General features: G+C 44.7%; 1 protein-coding gene across 1 annotated transcript; it reads right to left on the bottom strand.

The window, feature by feature from the left end:
• Positions 1-2,073: 2,073 nt before the first annotated feature.
• On the bottom strand, positions 2,074-12,500 carry LOC128947051 (hippocampus abundant transcript 1 protein-like). Its single transcript, XM_054291138.1, has 12 exons — positions 12,346-12,500; positions 11,433-11,528; positions 10,341-10,403; positions 9,282-9,409; positions 8,759-8,873; positions 8,017-8,235; positions 7,132-7,245; positions 6,626-6,697; positions 6,335-6,447; positions 6,133-6,230; positions 3,533-3,699; positions 2,074-3,446 (listed from the first exon to the last, which is right to left on the bottom strand). Exons 1-12 carry the CDS (start codon positions 12,427-12,429, stop codon positions 3,237-3,239), a joined length of 1,479 nt encoding a protein of 492 aa, XP_054147113.1. The 5' UTR covers positions 12,430-12,500; the 3' UTR covers positions 2,074-3,236.
• Between the last annotated feature and the right edge of the window lie 1,623 nt (positions 12,501-14,123).

Raw genomic sequence — 14,123 nt, 5'->3', positions numbered from 1 at the left:
GAAAAATTAAGACAATAGAGTTGAGATGACTAAAACCAGGCCAGGAGGAGGCTGCAGTGGGGCAGGGAGCCCCTTGCCCCCTGGGCTGGGGCAAGGACTGGTAACCCTCACCCAGCTCTCCCAAACCTATCCCACACCTTAATTCTCAAGGGGAATTTAAATTCTGGGCAGAAGCTGCCTGGTACCACAGGTGATGCAGAGGAATAAGGACAGAGACCTTTGACACAACAGGAAAGCAGCAGTTTAATAAATAATCCATCAGAGGGAGAGATTAGCCAGTTCCAAACACAACCTGAACCAAAATAAATACATTTTATCATTAGCTTAAAAAAAAAAAGAAAAAGAGACACAAACACACGTGATGGTGAACTGTGAGAGAGCAGAGGTGGGGCCAAGTGCCCACGTTTTAAAGATACCACAGCTGTCAACAGCCTTTGGAGTGCAGAAAAAGAATAAAAACAGGGAAGTAAAAAGTTCCTACTTTGCAAAATTAATGGCAGAAGAGAAAGCAATGGTGTAACTCAGGTTTTTAATGCAACAAGATCAGCTGAAACTCGCTCGACCTGCCAGGGCTGCCGACAGGAAAACTGAGATGATTTTTGCCTCGTGTTTGGGCATTGCTGTCACCATCCCAGATTTCGAAGTCTCTTGCAGACAAATCCTAAACAGCCAGGCTCAGGCACTGCACAGCAGATCAAGCACATTTTAGGAAAAAAAGACTCCTTTTTAAAAAGTTGCGTTTTCATAGAAAGTAACGAGAATTGGCAAAAACCAGCTGAATGCTCCACACAGCCTTTCCAGCCTCCACGTGGGACGCTGCAGAAGCACCAGCCCTTCAGAACAAGCTGTTCTTCATCTGGCTCTGGTGACTTCAGCACTGCCTGGCCCAGCTCCTGCTCTGTCCCATGGAGGCAGAGCAGGACGGAAGGGGAGGCACCGGGCCCAGGCCCCACCAAACCAGGTGAGAGGAACCCCAAGAGGGTAAATGGGGATCCCTGCTTGCTTCCCTGCACCTGAGAGCCCCTGCTGCCAGCTCTGCACACCAGCACAAGCCACTTTTCTGTTGGGGATGGCACCTGTGAGGTCCTGCTGCTGCCTGGTGCTGTGCCCCCCTCCATCCATCCACTGTCCCCATCCCAGCTGCACCAGTGCCATCACTGGTGACCAGTGGCACCAAAACGCTCCAGGCCCACCATGTCAGCACCACCAGAAGCTCAGGGGTGAGGGACATGAGCTGGGAGAGAAGATTCTGGACTGTTCTGGGGTCTGAGGGGAAGGAGAGGCTGAGAGGCCACAGGCAGCAGAGCAGTGGTGAGAGGGAATGGGATCAGAAACACATTGGTTTCAATAAACTATGCAATAAGGGAGAGGACTTTTAAAAATATATCTCTATATACTTTATATCATATAAATTATGCTCATCTTTTTTGTAACGTGTCGCTGTATCGTACCCGTGAAGCTCTGAGGTAACAATTCTATATTTTTACTTCATCAGTGTGTGAGGGAAAATCCTACTTCAGCTCACTTTAACCCATATAAATCATCAGATTGCCAGGACTTGGGAAAAGTCCCGTCTAAAAAAAGGCATTTTTGTGAGGAACAGAGGTGGGGGAACTGCTGCCTGGAGGTGCAAGTGACAGGATTTCCTTCAGGATAAAAGCTTGCCATGCACACACAGTACTGACCATCCCACTCATGTTTGGGAATTGGGAGTGTCACCACAAGGAGCTTGTGGGAAGGGAAAAATGGAGTCATGGCAGGTCAAGGAAGTTTCTGCTGGCTCTGCTCCTCCCCAGACCTGCAGCCAGATCCATCTCAGCATCCCTCAGTGTCCCAGCTGCTCCCAGTTCTGAGCACAGCAGCTGCCACCAGGCCAGATCAATGCAGAATAAACTGTCAATTCTTTCATTTAAATACCCACCTCTGATAAAATGGCATTTGCAGTCACTGCTGTGTCAGTCACTGCCTCCTTTTTGGCTGCTCTCCCCTGGGTGACCTTCCCCAAACCCACAGAGAGGGAACCCCAGGCAGAGAACAGCCAAGGCAAGACTGGTTTGGCTGCTGCACCCTCAAACCTCAAATTCCTGAAGTGTCCTTGGTTTGGTCCTTACTTCCCAGAACTGCTCAATGCCACCACTTCTTATTTACTCAAATCAGAACAATTGTTTCCTGCCCTCTGCCACATTTCTATAAACAACCACACGTTCCCTGTTTGCCTCAGCTCCTTTCAGCACCTCCTGCTCTTTCTGAGCACAGCTGAGCCCGCAGCAGAGGCTGCACTTCCACTGTTCCACCAGCAAAAGCCTCCACAGCAGGCTCAGAAATGCCACATGGAATCCAAACCAACACGACCCTCACCATCAGGATCTACTGGGTTGAGAACAAACCAGCTCTGGACACTCTTTGGGTAGCATCAGATGGAAGGAGCCCAGAGGCAAACCAGCATGCTTTACACAATGCTCAAGGTAAACAGACATTTCTGTGACCTTTCTCCCTGGAAACCACTCGTCTCCAAAGTGCTCAGCACAGCCAAGCTGTTTCTCCAACCTGCCAGAGAATTGTATCTCCTAAACAACCTTCACAGCTCCAGGAAAACATTTCTGAAAATAAATTCTTCTACCTACTGCCAGTGGAGGCAACAGGCAAATGCCACGTCAGAGTGACAAGAAAAAAGAAAACCAAACAAACCACAGCCATTGTGGCCATCCAAGTGTTTGTAATTAATGAAATTGCCCTTCTCAGCTGCAACTTCTTCATTTTTCTCCTCTTCATCAGAACATGAAGACAGCAGATTTAGATTCTTTTGGTCTAAGTCTCACTTGGGGCAGAGAGGAAGCTCAGAGCTGCACCCCCCGTGCCTCACACACCCCCTGTCCCCTCAGGGTGCCACCACAGGAAGAGCATGGAGTAAATGCCAGATTTGATTCCAGGGGCAGCTCCCACCAAGGCAGAGGGTTTGGCAGGGCACACAGGGCTCACTCACAAGGGCAGGTTTGCTTTCCAGAACAATCCCTCCAGTGGAGCAGCTCCCTATCTCCCCTCTCCATCAGCACCAGGTGATACAATTCCATTTTTTGCACCAGCTGGGTGTATTTGGCTCAGAGGGAAACCTCATCCCTCCTCAGTAGCTGTTAGTGGCACAGTCTGTGACCCTGGATCCCTCTCCCCTTCCCTGAACTCCTGCTCAGTCCATCCTCGATGTGGAGTCGAGCCTGGGGCAGCTCCCCTGTCCCACCTCACACACTGCTGTCCTCCAGGAGGGGCTCCTTGCCATCTGACCCCCCAGCTGGTGGGCTGTGGGGGTGAGCCTGGGCCCCTGCACTGTGCTTCTTGTGGCTGCCTGACCTCAGGGCCAGGTTGTGTTCGGGAATGAACAGAGCCACCAGCAGCGACAGCAGCACGGAGCATGCCCCGAACAGGAAGGGTGGCCCGGGGATGATGCTGCTCTGGAAACAGAGAGAGAGAGAGAGGAATGATTCAAACATGAGGGCAAACCCAGCCCAGAAAACAGAGTGAGAAGCTGAGCAGGTACCTCATCTGTAGGGTTGGCCATGTTGGGTTTGGAGGCCTTGCCCAACGTTTCCACCTCGGCCATTTCGTTCAGCTCCACGTGGAAGAGATAGAAGACAAAGCCATAGAGTGCTGGCCCCAGGCCATTGCACAGACCCCGAATTCCAGTGATCATCCCCTGCACCACACCTGGGGACAGAGGGAAAACAGGGGAAATGCCTCCAGCTCTCCAAAGAAAGCGAGTTTCTTATTTAATTCAAGTGAGTTTCCCTTGTTTTATTCCAGGACACGTATTTAGAAACAAGACCGAGCACTTGGATCTGGGCTGATGTGCAGGGGAGGGGTTTGCAGATGAGCAGCTTCAATCAGTGCCAGGTTCTAGAAAAATCAGTAATGCTGGGCTTGCTGCTTTGCAGGCTGAAATAAGCATGGGCACATCAAGCAATAATTTCCAATTAACTAGAATTTAACTGAGGATTCAGAGATGTACTGTGAGGCAGGCAAAATGCAGCAGCCTCCTCTGGGTGTGTGGTGTTGTCCTTCTGAGGCATTTTCATGACTTGGGAGTTCCCCATTAAAGCACCAGCCGTGGTCAAAGATAAGAGTGTGAATATTGCTGTGAGCACAGCTGGCACAGATGTTCCTGCCAACCCCTCCCCTCCTTGTTCCAGCCCCATCAGATGTGTGTCACGGTCATATTTTCCCAAAAAATCTCTTTGCCCAGGATTGGCTCCTGGGAAGCTGAGAAGCCTCAGAGAAAACTGAAAATAATAATTATCTGATTTGCTTCTCCTGTGTTTTGCTGCTTTGGAATGTGGCTTGGACATTGTTTACTAACAGGTGCATGTTTGATTGGTTTAATGTGAATTGTTTTGACTTAATAACCAATCATGGTCCAGCTGTGTTGGGACTCTGGAAGGAGTCACAAGTTTTAGTATCTTTTAGTGTTCTGTCTGTATCCTTTCTCTACTATTTAACACAGTTTTAGTTTAGTATTCTTAATATATTATATTAAGAATATAATATCTAATAAAAATATTATATTTATATATTACTTTTATATTTTATATTATTTTTATATTTTATATTTTTATATATTTTATATTTTATATTTTAATTTATATTTATATATTTTATATATAAATATATAATATTTTAATAGAATATATTATATTATAATATTCTAATATATTATTATATTCTAATATATTATTATATTATTGTTATATTCTAATATATTCTTTATATTTCATAAAATAATAAATTAGCCTTCTAAGAACATGGAGTCAGATTCATCAATCCTCCCTTTGAGGGTCTCAGAAAATACTTAGCCTTCTGTCTGTATCCTTTTTCTATTCTTTAATATAATTTGAGTTTAGTATTAAGAATATAAAATATTTTATTTTTAATAGAATATATTCTAGTCTAATTTATTATTTTATCATAGTAATATTCTAATATATTGTTATATTCTGATATATTACTAAATTATAATATCGTATTATATTCTGATATATTAATATTAAAACATTATATATTATTTTATATTAGAATATTATTTATTATTTTATTACTTTATTTTTATTATTAGAAAACTATTCATTATTTTGTGATCTAAAACGAATATAATATATTAGAATATAATAAATATTCTAATGTATTATATTCTTTATAGATCATAAAATAATAAATTTGCCTTCTAAGAACATGGAGTCAGATTCATCAATCCTCCCTTTGAGGGTCTCAGAAAATACTTAGCCTTCTGTCTGTATCCTTTCTCTATTCTTTAGTATAGTTTTAGTTTAGTATTCTTAATATATTATATTAAGAATATATTATATTTTTAATAGAATATATATTCTATTAAAATATATAGAATTATAATATATTATTCTAATATATTGTTATATTCTAATATATTCTGATATATTCTTATATATTAATATTTTAATATTTTAATATTATATATTATTTTATATTATTTATATATTTTAATTATTTTATTATTATAATATGTATTATTTATGATCTATAAAGAATATAATACATCAGAATATAATAAATATTCTAATATATTATATTCTTCATAGATCATAAAATACTAAATTAGCCTTGTAAGAACATGGAGTCAGATTCCTCATTCCTCCCTTCGACAGGGCCTCAGAAAATACTTAGCCTTCTGTCTGTATCCTTTCTCTATTCTTTAGTATAGTTTTAGTTTAGTATTCTTAATATATTATATTCTTAATATATTTTTAATATATCTTCTTATTATTTTTAGTAGAATAGATTATATTCTAATAAATTATTTTATTGTTATATTCTAACATATTGTTATTTTCTAATATATTATTACGTTCTAATATATATTGACATTATAATATTATATATTATTTTATATTAAATATATATAATTTTATTTATTTTATTTTTATTATTAGAATATTATATATTATTTTATGATCTATAAAGAATATTATATATTAGAATATAATAAATATTCTATTTTTTTATAGTTCATAAAATACTAAATTAGCCTTGTAAGAACATGGAGTCAGATTCCTCATTCCTCCCTTCGACAGGGCCTCAGAAAATCCCCCAGATGTGTCCCCAGGCACTCACCCTGCTGGTCAGGGTCTGTGCTCCTTGACACCATGGCACTGATGGCTGGGAAGGTGATGCTGGACATGGCAGCCACAGCTCCTGCTGCCCACATCATCCTGGGGAGGAAGAGGAGCTGTGAGGAGCAGCCCTGAGCCCTCACCCTGTGCTGCTGCAGGGTGGGAACGGCCACAGAGGGACAGAAATGTGGGCAAACCCTCACCAAGGCTGTGATCCAAAGCCATACCAGGCAAGCTGCAGGATCTGGAAGCCCAGGCCCAGCAGGATGGTGTTTTTATTCCCTATGGAGCGCATGAGAATTCCCAACACCACTGTCTGCAAAGAAAAACAGGAGTTTTCAAGGCAGGGGCAAAGAAAGAGGGCTGAGGGATTCTTATGGGTCCCTCCCAATTTTACATCTTTGTTTCATAAATCTTTGTGGCCAGAGGAGTTCTGACAACTCTTAACTCAGAAATTTTGGACTGCTCAAGCCAACACAAAAATTGCTTCTCACCTGAGCTAGTATTGAGAGAATTCCAACGACACCAATAAAGGCTGCTACAGTCTCTGAGGAAAAACCAATGACCTGTGAAAAGATCAAAGAGGGATTTTCAGGCAGATTTGGACCAAGAGCCTCTCCATCAATGTCACTGATGTTTACTGAACTTGCTTCTCAGGGACCTGCACATTATTAACAGGTCTGCCACAGGAATCAAAGAGAAGATTTTCCTCTGGCTGAAAAAATGGTTTTAAATCACTGCCTGAAGGTGGCACAGCCAGGATGGCCAGGCAGACACCAGCAAGGAGCCAAGCCAGGCTTGCCCCAGGCAATGCCTAGAGCAGTCAGCACTCACACATTCCTCAGGAGAGCTGGAACAAATCACTATTTCTTACAATTTCACTATTTCTTACAATTATTGGCCAAGAAAAGCCACCTTGGGGAAGGTGGCACAACTCTGATTGTATTTCTAGAGCTCTGATTCTATTTATTTCCTGCACCCAGAGCTTTGGGAGACTGACCTGTCTCAGGTAGAGGAAGAAGCTGGAGTACTGGCCGGCCTCAGGAAGGTAGGAGAGAAAAACTGTGATGCAGATGAGCAGCACTGTGGAGTCCTGACCCACCTTCCTCAAGGACTGCAGGGAAAGGGGTGGGGAACAAGAAAAAACGTTTTAAAATTTGACTTTATATCAGTGAAAAATCTGCAGGTACAAAGACAGCAAAATCAAGGGTTAACACCTTAAAAATCAACAGGATTAAAGCAAACATTAAGCATTACCAGCATATAGGAAAAGAGAGGTTTTGGATTTTACACAAATTTTATACAAATTTTTGAGAAATCCATTTCCCACACAGCAGCAGACTGTGAGCAGCACTGCGGAGTCCTGACCCACCTTCCTCAAGGACTGCAGGGAAAGGGGTGGGAAACATTTTTAAAAAATGTTTTTAAGTGTTTAAAATGTTTAAATGTTTTAAAATGTTTTGACTTTATATCAGTGAAAAATCTGCAGGTACAAAAACAGCCAAACCAAGGGCTTAACACCTTAAAAATCAGCAGGATTAAAGCAAAGAGTAAGCATTACCAGCACATAGGAAAAGAGCAGTGCTGGATTTTAAACAAATTTTTGAGAAATCCATTTCCCACACAGCAGCAGGCTGTAAGCAGCACTGTGGAGTGCTGACCCACCTTCCTCAAGGACTGCAGGGAAAGCGGGGAATGAGAAAAAGTTTTAAAATTTGACTTTTTTGACAGCTACAAAAACAGCCAAACCAAGGGCTTAACACCTTAAAAATCAGCAGGATTAAAGCAAAAATTAAGCATTACCAGCACACAGGAAAACAGCAGTGCTGTTTTTTCTAGAAATTTTGGACAAATCCATTTCTCACACGGCAGCAGGCTCACTCACAGCGAATGGGTCAGCTTGTTCCCAGGAGATTGGGGCTCCCCAGGAGACAGGACGCATCTCCTCAGGCAGGGACTCGGGCACAGCCAGCAGGATGAAGCCAATATCCAGCAGAGCCACCCCTGAAGCCAGCACAACCACCAAGGTGTCACCGTAGGCTTGGGACAGGTACGCGCCGATGGCCGGGCTGGTGACCAGGCTGGCAGCAAACGTGGCTGACACCTGGAAAAATAAAAATTCCCTACAGCTTCTTCTTCCTACAGCACATTTCCTCCTCCTCAGTGAGCCAGGGAACTCTTTTTGGCATCTTTGATGGAAAACCCTTTTCCTAGAGCCCATTTCCTAGAGCCCATTTCCTCCTCCCCAATAACCCAAGGAACTCCTTCTGGTGTCTTTGATAAATCAGAATTCACAGATGACAGATTCTCTTGGTGCACCTGAGGTAAATTCTGGCAAAAAGGAATCAGAGCTATCCTAGGAATGCCTGGATGGTGCTGTAAAGCTAAAATAAGGGCAGGATCACAGCAAGCATCACAAGTGTGGAAAGGGGAAGGGCCAGGCTGGTTTAGACACAGCCAGCAAGAGTGGGCAGAGATCAGTCTCCCCCTCACAGCTAAACCACAAACATAAGGACAAGGAATCTGTATGATCAGTCAATAATCTCCCACCCTAATTTTGTATCTCTCCTACCTTCAAAGCCCCAGATAATTCTGTCAAGAGCCAGGCCAGTGACTCAGCTCCTTACCAGGCCGTATGCCGTGCTGCGCTCATGCTCCTGCGTGATATCAGCAACGTAGGCAAAAATCACAGAGAAGGTGACAGCAAACACTCCAGACATGGAAATGACAGCAAAGTACCACCTGCAAGAGCCCAAGGCACAGTCAGAGAGCAGCCACACCATGGCCCACAGCTCCTGAAGCTGAGCCTCTGCTTTGTTTTGCCTCCAGTCCATCCTGTTCCAGTGCACCAGAACATGGAGTCTTGTCTGGAGACCCCTGAAGTTTTATCATTTATTTTCCCTAAATAATACTCAGTGTATTATTTCCCAGAAATAATGCACTGAGTGAGGAACAAGCACAGAGGACAGAACAACCCTTAATTCCCAATTAAACCCTCCAGAAGCAGACAAGTCAGTCTCTAGGCTGAGCATCCTCCTCCATTCTTGAGATGGATGAGATTCTTCCATCTCACCCTGAAAGGAGCAGCTGCAAACCCTCATCCCTCAGCCCCTCCTCAGACCCCTGGGGCTGCACTGAGGGGGAACTCACCAGGGACTGATCTTCATCAGGGGAATTGGTGCACACGTGAAGAAGACGGTGAGGAGGAGGAAGGATTTCCTGCCCCAGACATCAGAGAGAGCACCAATCAGTGGGGCACTTAGGAAAGAGAGCAGACCCTGGGATGGACACACAGACAGACCAGAGGACAGAAAAACCCCTCAGTGAGAGCTTCCAACAACACCAGGAGGAAACAACCCATTCCTGATTGCTCCAATGCTGACACAACAGAGCAGTTTAATAAAATCCCCAAAACCAAATCCTGAGCACTCCTGCTCCCTCAGAGCTCTGCTCTGGGCACCCAGGCAGCCCTGCCAGGACCTGGAGAGCTGCTGGCACAGCTCCAGCATGGCAACAGCTGCTGCAGCTCTGGGGAAAGCTTTCCCTTGTATGTGGAGACAGGACAATGAGAAGCCAGGGCCATTAAGCACAAATAAAATTATTCAAAGCCTTGCCATGTCTCCCAAGCCTGCAGGGCAGAGCATTTCAGTGCTGGGGCTGTTTTCCAAGATCCTGTTGGCAGAGACAGCCAAGAATTGTCTGTGCTGCCTGATTCCTCAGTCAGAATTCAGGAATGTTCCCTGTTCACAGGGAATATTCACTCAGGAATATTACTGGGAATATTCACTCAGGAATATTCCCTGTTCACAACTGTTGCCTGCAATTATGCTCTACTGCAAGAAGCTCCCCAGTCCCACAGCACATCCCAACCTGGAGGTCACTGAGGCCACTTGGTTTTAATTTCTATCACCAATAAATTTAGAAATCACTGATTTGTCATTCTGTTTTGCTCCAGAGGATGGGCATAGTGCTGATCTGTTGCTGGTGAGATTATTTCCAGCTGAAACAACTCAGTTGTTGTAACTCTACGTTGTCACTCCTGCTCAGTAAAATCAGCTGTCCCATATCTGTGTCCTCCCTTTTGCATCAGGTTTGCCAGAACCCTCTCAAAGTGGCCAAATATTGGCTGGCATCAGCAAATTATATAAATAAATAATGGCTTGTTCTTCTTGCAGATTTAAAGGAAATCCTGGAAGGAATATTCCTTACCTTGACTCCATGAATCAGACCATTCATCAGGAATGTGTGCTGAGGAAAAGTCTGGTGTAAGACCTGCAAAGGAAAACAAACAAAAACCAAATGAAAAAGTCAGAGCTAGCAAATAGTGCAGAATTTCTGTAGGCCAGAGGACTGGTAGGGCAAAATCCAGGGAAAAGGGGAAATATCCTGCCAACAATGCCTCCATGTGAGGAGCCTTTCCCAGTATGGGAAATCACTGCCTTTAAATGCCTTTAACCATAAAAATAAATGCTTTTAACACTTTTCAGGTGTATAAATCACTCCAGCATGCTCAGAAAGCCTTTCCCCATCACCTGAACCCCCTCTGGTTTTACTCTATGTCACCACATCCCTTCTCTGTGTATCCCTTTGTGCTGTTAGCTTGATTTTATATTAAAATATAAATAATATTTCTATTTTAATATAAATTTATTATTAATATAAATATAATATAGAATATAATATTCCTATTTTAAAATCCCATTTATAAATATATTTTCTATAAATATATAATATTTTTATAAAATTGATGTTTATAAATATAATTTTAAATATATTTTATATATTTGCATTTATATTATAATTCTATTAAAATATATATAAATTATATAAATTATATAAAAATATAAATTAAATAAATAAACTAAAATTTATATAAAATCATAAATTAAATATATAATATATAAATATATAATACATAAATATAAATATTATTCTAATATATAATATATTTATATTTTAATATATAGTATATTTATATTTTAATATAAATATTATATAATATATATATACATTTCAATATAAATATATATTTAACATAAATATACATATATATTATATACAAATTATATATAAAAATAGATATTCTATAAAATATAATATACCTTATATTACATATTTATATATTAATATAGATATTTTAATATAAATATTATTTATATTTTATATATAAATATAGATTTATAGACTAATATATCTAAATGTATTTTTTGCATAACCAAGCCCTCCTTTTCCACAGTTCCCCAGTGAAAGGTGGTGCTAAAACCTTAATTCTCAGTAGAGCTGCCATGGACACACACTCACCGTGAGCATTGGCGTGGTCAGCAGCCCCCAGGCAAAGAACTCCAGGAAAATCACAACCACTGCATGGTACACACTGGGCTCCCCAATCCCCTGGCGCTGCAAAACACAGGAAAATAAAAAATAAAAACCTTTCAGCAGCCTCAGAGAGAGCTCACACAGCTGGGGGTGTGGTGGTGGTCTCAGGCGTCCCAGGATGAGGGAAGAGATGAGAAGCTTGACTCCACGTTTCTGAAGGTTTATTTATTATTTTATTATATGTATCATATTAAAACTATACTAAAAGAATAGAAGAAAGGATTTCATCCTTTCACCATCCTTGAAAGGAATGGAATGACAATAAAATCTTGTGACTGACCAGAGTCTGAGCCAGCTGACTTTGATTGGCCATTAATTACAAACAACACATGAGCCAATCCCAGATGCACCTGTTGCATTCCACAGCAGCAGATAATCAAAGTTTACATTTAATTTTTGAAGCCTCTCAGCTTCTCAGAAGGAAAAACCGTAAAGAAAGAATTTTTAATAAAATATATCTGTGACTGGGGGGTCTCGGACACGAGTGAAGGCAGCGAGAGACGCTGCTCCGAAATTTTCTTTTTATTCACATCCAGCCCAGGGTGCTTCAATCCACCCCCAGCGGGTCGGTGCGGGGTTCCCGGGTCGGTGCGGGGTTCCCTGCCCGGCGCCGCTCCGGTTTTGCCGCCCAGGAACGGGAGCGCCCGGGGGAAGCGGCGCAGACCGGCAGGTGCAGCGCCCATCACGGCATCCTCAGCATCCGCCGCGTCCCGGCCCGGCCGCCGCAGCAGCGGGGCCGCTTTGAGGAGCGCGGCCCAGCGGGGCCAGCCCTCACCGGGTACCGGCATCGCTCCGGTGCCCGCCATCCCCCCGCCATCCCCCGCAGCCCCGCGCTCACGCCGGCCCCGTCCCGGATCACGATCTTCTTGGCCAGCAGGACGCTGCGGTTGAGCCGCTTCTTCTTCTTCTTCTCGCCGGTCATGGCGCCGCCGGGCCGCTGCCGCTCACCGGCCGCCGCGGCTGCCCCATCCTCCCCGTGGCGGGCCGGGCCGAACCGGAGCGGGCCGCGCTGCGCAGAGGCCGAGCCCGGGCCCGGCACCAGCACCGGACCGGGACCGGCACCGGGCGGGGAGCGCCGGGCCCGGCGCTGAGGGCGGCCGTGCGGAGCGGAGGGGGCGGCTCCGCCCGCTGGCCCCGCCCCCGCACCGGGAACGGCCACTTCCGCCGCGCCGCTCCTCGCGTCTCATTGGCTGCTCCGTAGCTTCGTCATCGCCATTCTGGTCTGTGATTGGCTGAGCCGGTGGAGGGGGCGGGGGATTTCTCAGTGGTTTGGGCGGGGCCGTGACGTCACGGTCCGGCGGTAGCACCGGGAACGGGCAGTGGCACCGGCAGCGATCCGGGGCCCTGGGGAGCCTTGGGGGGCGGCTGCTGCTCCGTCACGGGCACCGCTCCCGGCTGGGGCAGGCCAGGTCAACAAGGACACGCGGCCGCCCCGGGGCTGGCGGCACCGGCAGGGCCGCGTCTGTCCCGGCGCGGCTCTCCCGGTACCGAGGTGCTGGCTCTGAACTCAGCACCGGCATCCCGGCGTGGTGACAGCCAACCACCTTCCCAGGACGATCCCGTCTCATGGATGCCATCCCATGGATCCCATCCCATCCCATGGAACAAATCCCATGGATCCCGTCCAATTCCATCCCCAAAAATCCCATGGATCCCATCCTGTCCCATCCCATTGATCCCATCCCATGGATTCCATCCCATCCCATCCCATGGATCCCATCCCATCCCATGGATCCCATCCCAAAGAAAGGACTCGCAGCGAAATAGCAGCCCCAGGACACCTAAATCTTTCAGAGAAAAAGAATTTATTGCCCCGTTATCAGGAGAAATTAATTTCTTCCCACCTCGAAGGCGCTGTTAGGATTATGAGGAAGAAGTTGACACTGACCAGACAGAATCCTGTATTTGAATGGAATTTATGTATCATGCATGAGGTGTATGAATATGCAACAGGTTATTGCTTTTAAGGGTTAATCCTTTGTTAACTGTGTCCTTTTTCGGCCTTGTGCTGCCCAGAAAAAGGTACCTGGACTGTCCATAACTCTTTGTCTCTATTGTCTCATATTGTCCTAATCCAAATTGTCCAAATTATTATTACTCTAATTGCCTTACTATTTTTATAACCATTTCTTTACTATTAAACTTTTAAATTTTTTAAAAACCAAGTGATTGGGCGTTTTTCACAAAAACAAAACCAAGGGGAGCGATCAGAGAGCAGGGAAGCGCTTCCCAACATGGCAACGGCAGATGTAATTCTATTACCTTGATTTATTGATCGCACTTAGAGCAATTACTGGCTCTCACCCCGGCACCTGCCGGGGAGCAGGAGACAGCGAGGAGGAGAGGAGACAAAGGCGGCTGTGCCGTCCGGGGCACGGGGAGGCTCCGGTGTTGTTTGTGCCGGCCCCCGGGGGGGCTCCGGTGTTGTTTGTGCCGGTTACCGCGGGGGCTGGAGGGTGTTGGACCGAAAAGCGACCCGAGCAAGCTGAAAACAAGCGCTGAAATGAGCCTGAGATGCTGCCATGGTGCAGCCCTAACATTAAAACCACTTTGGGGACGGAGGGGATGCAGGGCTGGGGAAAAGTGAGGGGGCTCCAGCACTCCAATCCTCTGAGC

The sequence above is a fragment of the Melozone crissalis genome, unplaced genomic scaffold (genome assembly GCF_028551555.1).
Source record: "Melozone crissalis strain CALT ecotype California unplaced genomic scaffold, PUWL_Pcris_2 ptg000088l_1, whole genome shotgun sequence".
Classification (NCBI taxonomy): Eukaryota; Metazoa; Chordata; class Aves; order Passeriformes; family Passerellidae; genus Melozone; species Melozone crissalis.
This window is presented reverse-complemented; position numbering and strand designations above follow the sequence as displayed.